Raw genomic sequence first — 7,401 nt, 5'->3', positions numbered from 1 at the left:
ACGAAACTCTCCCTCAACGTTTTGCTGGATTGGAGCTCGAGGGACGTCACCGAGTTGAACGTGTGCAGAACTCGGAGGTGCTGTACGTTCGGTACTTGGATCGGGAAGACGTACGACTATTTCCTCTATGTTGTGTCAACGCTTCCGTTGCCGGTCTACGGGGGTACGTAGACTACACTCTCCCCTCTCGTTGCTATGCATCACCATAATCTTGTGTGTGCCTAGGAATATTTTTGAAATTACTACGCTCCCCAACAGAAGGAACCGGTGGTGGTGGCGCTTGGCGGCGCCAGAGCGGTGGCGCTTCCCGGCGTCGGCCACCATATCAACGTTGGCGTCAAGCGGCAGGCGGCTGCCCTTGGGCTGCTTCTCGGAGGACTTGTTTTTCTTCCGGCCATGGCTGGCTCGGCCACGTGAGAGGAACGGGAAGGGGATGGTAGTGCAGCTACAGCTGGTTGGCGGCGGTGGCGGACGGGGAGGATGGCTGGCGGCGGCAGCTCTTGAGAGAAAGAGATGTGCGGGAGAGAGAACTGAGGAGGCAGCGAATCGGAATGAGGATATCAGGGGAGGAGGCAGCGAATCGGAATGAGGATATCGGGGGAGGAGGTAGCGAATCGGAAAAGGGCACTTGTTGACCTAAGACGTGAAATGACGATAATACCCTCGTGGGGGCACCGGAATGTTGGCGATGGCTCAAGATCTTTACAGTGGGGTGAAACTGTTCATTGCTGCAGAAGCGAGACTTCGATCCGACAGCTGAGCCCTTCCACACGCGCGATCGGATAGCCGGAAACGCATCAAGCAAATGAAAGGACGGCCGGATCTCCCTGATCGCTGTGAGAGCTCGGTTTCCCCCGCTGTTCTTGTTTCTGGATGAGACGCTGATGGGCCAGGGACCGAAACCAGTTTGGGTGCTCCTGATCAAAGCACGTACGTGGGACTGAAACTCCCCCTTTCTCTCAGTCTGTTGTGCCGATCAAATTTCCAACACAAGCTAGGTACAAACCCAGGAACCAGGACCACCACGCACCACCTTGCACCACGCAACGATCGATAAAAACATAAAGCTATCTATCTAGCAAAGCCAGTACTGCTGCAACTTGGCGATCATGTGCACGGTCTTGTCATCGCTTTGGACCTAAGAAGAGGAGAGGTCCTTTTAACATTCACTGCCTCGCGAATGTGACCAGCATGTGATCACCCCTTGTAGCCCTGATTCGTGACATGCTTAAATATTGGGGTTCCACATATCCACCCACGCATAAAGAAGAGGAAGATTCACCGATTCACCACAAGTGGCGCTCAGTTCAGCAAGAGTATATATATTATGCGTTTGCAGCCTAGATTGATCGATCGATCACGCATGTACACCAATCATTTGTTATATCAGGGGAAAGTGGCCTTGCTTTGCCCACATATTTGAGGTTATGTGGTTGGCTCCCAAGCGTTCCCTCCTATGCCTCCAATTATTCCAACCCGGCGAGGGCGTGTCGGTTCCTTGTTTATGCATGTAAGCCTAGCTAGCGCACGCAGTTAATTGTTCTTTTGGGCACCAAAGCATGCGTCATCATGTGTCTTTCCACGCATGGCACGACGATCCATCAAAGGTGGCAAACCAATTAGGTGAGGTCCCCCACTTGTAAACCATTGGTGGGTGCAGAAAAATCATCAACATATGCAATACCAAGGAAATGCTCGCTCGTTGGACCGGACGATCATGTGCCACTGACACTCAAGGCACCGATTTTCGGTCGCTCGCGGCGACGACATTTTCACGAAAGTGCAGTTTCTGGGGACCAAGAATATAAACTTTACGGTGTCCAAATGCATGAACAGTCAAGTGGAGTCCAACTCGTGGCCTGCCTGACCAGTTTTTGCAATGGGGCACTTGCTAAAACCTCTTTACACATAGTGGCGCCGTTGTCCGCTAGTGCACTATTCTTGCACGTTAAGGCATGGACGGGGCATTACGAGTACGAGCTAGGCTGCCATAGAGGGCTTGTGCGACGTTGTGTGGCCGGCTACCCTTGCTTCTGGTCCAGTGGCGCGGGTGGTTGTGCTTGGCTAGCAATCGGAAGAAGGGTTTTCCAAGCATCCATACGGAAGGAGAATCTCCATATGCATGCGGTGATGCCAATGTCGACCTCTCCATATGCCCGGTTGAGTCAAAAGGGCGCGAGAATAAAAGGGCCGGTGTTTGGAAAGAAGCTCATATTCGTATACCCTAGCTAGGGAGCAGCTTACTGTGTCTGATGGACTTGTGTAGGCCAGATTCGGTGACGAGAAGATTTGGTGTCCCCCTACTGTTTCTACTCATCCTTAAAGAACAGGAGAGCATAATAATCGGTGCTTGCAAGCCGGAGATCCATCGAGCGGGGATCGAATCGGTGCCGATCGACGTCAAATTATACTACGTTTGATTGCAAGATCAATTAAACAAAGCGGGTGCATGACTGTTTAATCACAGCCAGGTAGGTGAATGTGATACATCATGCATGCATGTGTGAGCCAAGGAGTAGTCATAGAGTATTCTTGGTCGTAACACGTGATTCGATGCTGCGTCTGTGACCGACCGAGATCGATGGAAGCATGGGCGCAGAGACTGCTCGAGCGCAGGCTGCACCGGCCGATGCATCATGCACTACTCGATCCGCCTTCTCGGTAATCGGTCGCATGCTCGATCTGTCGTGGAATTTACTCCGCCACCAGCATGCAGTGCCATGCATTGATCTGAAGGCGCAGGCTTGGCCTTGGTAGTTCTGACTTCTCACACATGCATACATGATCGGTCCATGCATTTACGAACTGTTGCCTCGATCGCATGCCGGCTTCTCCCTTGATTGCATACCATATTTTCTTTTCATTTTCCACCAGCAACAGTTACCACGACCAGGTACCATGCAACATACTAACAATACTAGCACAACAATAACTTAACAACTTCTCAACGGAGATCACACATCATAACAAGCTAACAATGAAGCAATAAGTAATAGAACAACTATTATAGTGCAGGGTGAGAAAAAGGAGGGCTACTTTGTCACACCCATTTCTGTCATAGCTAATAACGGAAGGCTAATTACAAGACCTTGCGAGAAGGATACAGTAATAGAAACCTTCAAAGCCAAGGCCTACTGGCCTAGCAAGGATCACTGCTCGATCTGGATCTTATATATCGATACCAACACGCATGCATGCATTGTTCTACTAGATGAAACGAAAGACACACCAAGTCCAAAAACGAAACAAGCTAGACTTGATGTACTAGCTAGCTATATAGCCTGCTCGATCTCCATGTTGAGTTAGAGCTAGAAGGCTGCTAGCTGATGAATTAACCCTTCTTTGTCTCGCTGCTCTTCACCAGCTTGCGCAGGAACTCCTTTACCTGCATAACATGACCAAGCCAGGTTGCACATATGAAAACAAAATTCATGTCAAACTCAAAGCCCATAAATATTAACATTTCATTGCTTTATTTCTCCAGACAATCAACTTTACCGGGAAGCAGTCCGAGAGCATGTAGTATATGTCATGCACCTAACGGCTAGCTCTACTACTGCAACAGTGCCAATATATGGTAGTTCCTTTAGGTAGGTAGGTAGCTAGCCGTGCTAACTTTAGAAAGCATAAAATGACTGCACAAAAATAGGCATGCAGCTATTATACATTCCATATACATGCACATATACATATATATATATATATATATATATATATATATATATATATATATATATATATATATAGTGGACTATTGTGTATACCTCAGCAGGCTCACGCAGAGAATAGGATGCGCTAGTCTCCTTTGGAAACTTTGTCACGAGGATCCCGATGCCTTGCCCCATGTTGTGCAGCACCTATTTTAAATTTTGTGCAAAAGAGCGTCAGTACGTTTGTTCTTTCAACGGATGGATCGATACCGTGCATCAGCACAAAAGTGGACAGGTGTACCGCGCACTACACCTCGAACGCATCCTCGTCTGTGCGGTCATCCCCGATGTATATCGGAAAAACGTCGCCACGCCCAGCAAAGCCTGTGAAGAGAAAACCATCATCAAAACTTTATGTTAGTAGCAAGTAAGTAACAAGACATACATGAAGTAGCAACAATATTTATGCATGCACTATATTTTTTTTTCTAAACAACGGGCTGCGAAGTCGATTTCCTTTAAAGAAACCACCCGAGTTTTTAGTAAATCTTTTTATTGTGTTTCTTTTGCAAAGTTTCTATGGCTATGGTTTTTTCTTGGTCCCTCGTGTAGTTTCTGTGTATGTTTGTATCTATACTGAGAGTATATTGTTTAATTAATGACGATATGCAGTTTCTCTAAAAAAAGAAACCACCACGTTTACGACAATTAATCGTTTTCTTTGCAGGCTATGCGCTGCACGGCGGCGCTTTCTAAACAAAACTACGGGCTGCGCCGTCGATTTTCACTGAAGAAACGGCCACGGGTACAACAATTAATCGTGTGTAGTGTAAGAACTCACCGAGAGACTCAAGCAAGAACTCGAGGGCGTTTCCCTTGTCCCACTTGATGGAGGGCCGGATCTCGAGGACCTTTCTCCCCTCCGTGAGGCAGAGTTTCGGGTAGTCGTGCAGCACCGCCCTCACCTCCCTGCCCAGAGCGTCCCACTCCGCCTCCTCGACGCAGCGGAAGTGCACCGAGAGGCAGAACTTGTTGTTCTCCACCATGGCCCCCGGGATGGACTCCATCTTCGCCGTCAGCGTCTCATACACCTGCAAAATCATATTCTATCAGTAGCTAGTGGCAGTAGTGGACTTGATAGCAAGAAAAAAGGACGCCGATGTTACTAGTAGTTGATTGGGAATATTATCTGTTACGTCTCAGAAAGTTTAATTATCTCGATCCCACTGGTGAAAGACAAGGTCAGGTCGTGCATGCCTACCTTCTGGATGACAGGCAGGAACTTGGTCGCCGGCTGGCACAGAACCTCGTCAGCCTGCGTAGACAAATGCAACAACCACTCAGTCACGCAGCTCACAAGCGACTTAATTACCGGGAACAAAAAAAATTAGGGGCAAGGAAAAGTCTCTTTCACGACGAAAAGCGGAGACTGTAGAGAGAGAGAGAGAGAATAAGTCAAGAAGAAAATTGGGAGAAAGGGAGATGTCGACTAACTTAACTAACCTTTGCCTTGTGGTTAGACACTTTGGTGGGGCCCTTGATGTCCATGCCGTGGCTCCCGGCGTAGTACAGCTCCTCCAGTTTCACAAAGTTGAACACCTGCGTACATATTGCACCATAAATACAAATACAGTGCTCTTTTGTTTCTTTTGTACGTAGGCAAAAAATACTGCAAGTGAGAAGAGGCAACCGAGGAAAGGGAAAGGGTCCCTGCCTTTGAGCCTTTCTGTGGGCGGAAGTACTAGTAGTGCAAGAAAACGCTCATAAAAACGCTCGCTATGCGAACTCTTTGCATGTACTTTTGTGTGCATAGCGTCTAGGTTCACGCCCGCAACCAACTGCGGCATGCATGCCATGTCATGTGGGCGGTGAAAATCACGCCCAAAAATTACAAAAGGGAACCTGGAAGATTCCGTTTACGGTGCACGCTGGTGGAGAGGGAAAAAAAAAACAGGCACCAAAGCAACAACAAAAATAAATGCTGCAGCAGCACCAGCAGCAGCAATAAATGTAGCACTACGGGATATATGTTGGCACTGGAATGTACCTTGTCTCTGCATCGCCCGCTCACGATGGCAGTCGGGAAATGCTGCGCGACGCCCCTCACCGCCTCCCTCATCTGCGTCAAAGACCCACGTTAATTAACAACACAACAGTGCGAGGGAACCTTATGAACAGATCTGCTCTGCTTCGATCGCGCCGCCAGGAGGCGGCAGAAGACACGAAACGAGGGAGGAAGGAGACTGACCTCCTCAGTCATGACGGCGCGTTCGGGGTCCTCGACGATCGGCGAAAGGGTGCCGTCATAGTCGAGGAACATGACGATCTGCTTCCCCTCGGCCGCCGCGAGCACGCCCTCGAACCACTCCAATGCTGACGGGTGCTTCTCCTGCGATTCAGGCGAAGATTCTTCAGTCATGAACTGAGAGAGGGAGGGAGGGAGGGAAAGAAAGCAAGCCGTGGCCATAGATGCATGTCAAAAAAACTTACGATCCACTCCTGGTCGGCGCCGGCGGGGGACATGGCGTGGCGGGGCGAGGAGGCCTTCATCGAGTCCAGCAGAGACCCGGCCATCAGCACCCCCGATGTGGCGAGATCCATGCGGCCCAGGGCGGCCTTCCTGCAGTCGCGCGCCCTCCGCGGCGGGAACGACGCGAAATGGCGACCCGGCTGCGCCGGCGCCGCCACGGCGGTGACCGCGTCCTCGGCAGCAAAGGCGGCGTGGTTCGTCATGACGAGAGCGCGGACCAGCACAGGGGAGAGACCGAAGAAGCGGTGGGAGAAAGCAACAAGGTGCGTGGGCTTCAACGGGAGTAACGGACGAAGAGAAGGAGAAGCTGATGCCGATGGTTGCTGGGGAGTGGAGGAAGGAGAGGGAGGTGGTTTGATGGTTGGGGGCGGTGGACTTCGGGTCTATATATAGGGGTGTAAGCCGGGCCCACCTCTTGGAATTTTTTACGTGGAAGTGCCACATTTTAATGCTTGGGAAATACATGGGGCAAAGAAGAAGAAATGGTATGTCGACATAATTCCTAGCATTTTGCGCTTCATGTCAATTGTGTTTGACAAAAATTGTGTATACTGCTAGAGTTATAATGAGGCGATATATCTGTCCTTAGATGCTAAATCGTGTGACCATACATTTCTTCAAGTTACTTTCGATGATAATGTCATATGATTTTACGTGCCAAATATAACTATAATGCCATAACATTTCGAAGAGGGATTTGATTATTTGAATGTTGTTGCTCCAAAAATAGCCAAACGCACTCATCGACTCAAACATGAATATAATTGATTGCTACCATTTTATACCGGTGCATATGAATTATGGTGGCTAAACACAGAAATGGGTTGGAGCGTCTACTTTAATGAAAACCAGGAAGGATGCCCATTGTTTTAGACAAATAGCATAGACGCTGGATTAAATCGGGGGTTACCAAAAGAAAAACATAAATTGGTGGTTATTAGAAGAAGGGAAAGAAAAAGAGTGGCAGTTAGGTGCTACGTACTATTTTTATACCATTACGTGTATGAGTTGTGATGGCTAAACTATGGGTTTGGGCGGTTTCTTTAATGCAAAACAGATATGATGCCCACTGCTTCTACAAAAATAACAAAAGGCGGGATAAAAGCGACCGTTATTAGAAACGACGGTTACTGAAAGAAAAAATAATATAAAAACGGCGGTTATTAGAAGGAAAATGAAAAGATGTTTGGGATGGGCCTAGAGCGAACGAAAGGTTTGGTA

The 7,401-nt window shown here is 48.6% G+C and overlaps 1 protein-coding gene across 3 annotated transcripts; it reads right to left on the bottom strand.

Moving 5' to 3' along the window:
* Window positions 1-2,978: 2,978 nt before the first annotated feature.
* LOC123184974 (trehalose 6-phosphate phosphatase RA3) lies at window positions 2,979-6,527 on the bottom strand. 3 transcript variants are annotated; one of them, XR_006493136.1, is made up of 10 exons: window positions 6,141-6,527; window positions 5,899-6,039; window positions 5,698-5,769; window positions 5,154-5,249; window positions 4,912-4,965; window positions 4,492-4,741; window positions 3,964-4,034; window positions 3,765-3,857; window positions 3,499-3,635; window positions 2,979-3,385 (listed from the first exon to the last, which is right to left on the bottom strand). XR_006493136.1 is itself a non-coding variant. In XM_044597001.1 (9 exons), exons 1-9 carry the CDS (start codon window positions 6,381-6,383, stop codon window positions 3,332-3,334), a joined length of 1,074 nt encoding a protein of 357 aa, XP_044452936.1. In that variant the 5' UTR covers window positions 6,384-6,527; the 3' UTR covers window positions 2,979-3,331. The 3 variants fall into 3 exon arrangements, 1 of the variants encoding a protein (XP_044452936.1); XR_006493137.1 differs by lacking the exon at window positions 3,499-3,635 and having other exon boundaries at window positions 3,952-4,034; XM_044597001.1 differs by lacking the exon at window positions 3,499-3,635.
* Window positions 6,528-7,401: the final 874 nt, after the last annotated feature.

Source organism: Triticum aestivum, chromosome 2A (genome assembly GCF_018294505.1).
Source record: "Triticum aestivum cultivar Chinese Spring chromosome 2A, IWGSC CS RefSeq v2.1, whole genome shotgun sequence".
Taxonomy (NCBI): Eukaryota; Viridiplantae; Streptophyta; class Magnoliopsida; order Poales; family Poaceae; genus Triticum; species Triticum aestivum.
Note: the sequence above shows the minus strand (reverse complement) of the source record. Positions and strands in the feature narration are given on the sequence as shown.

Coding starts and splice junctions, on each gene's coding strand:
- LOC123184974 (XM_044597001.1), bottom strand. CDS start 6,383: ATGACGAACCACGCCGCCTTTGCTGCCGAGGACGCGGTCACCGCCGTG. Junction 4,035..4,491: donor GTTCTTGCTTGAGTCTCTCG/GTGAGTTCTTAC, acceptor TTCTCTTCACAG/GCTTTGCTGGGCGTGGCGAC. Junction 3,858..3,963: donor CAGACGAGGATGCGTTCGAG/GTGTAGTGCGCG, acceptor AATTTAAAATAG/GTGCTGCACAACATGGGGCA.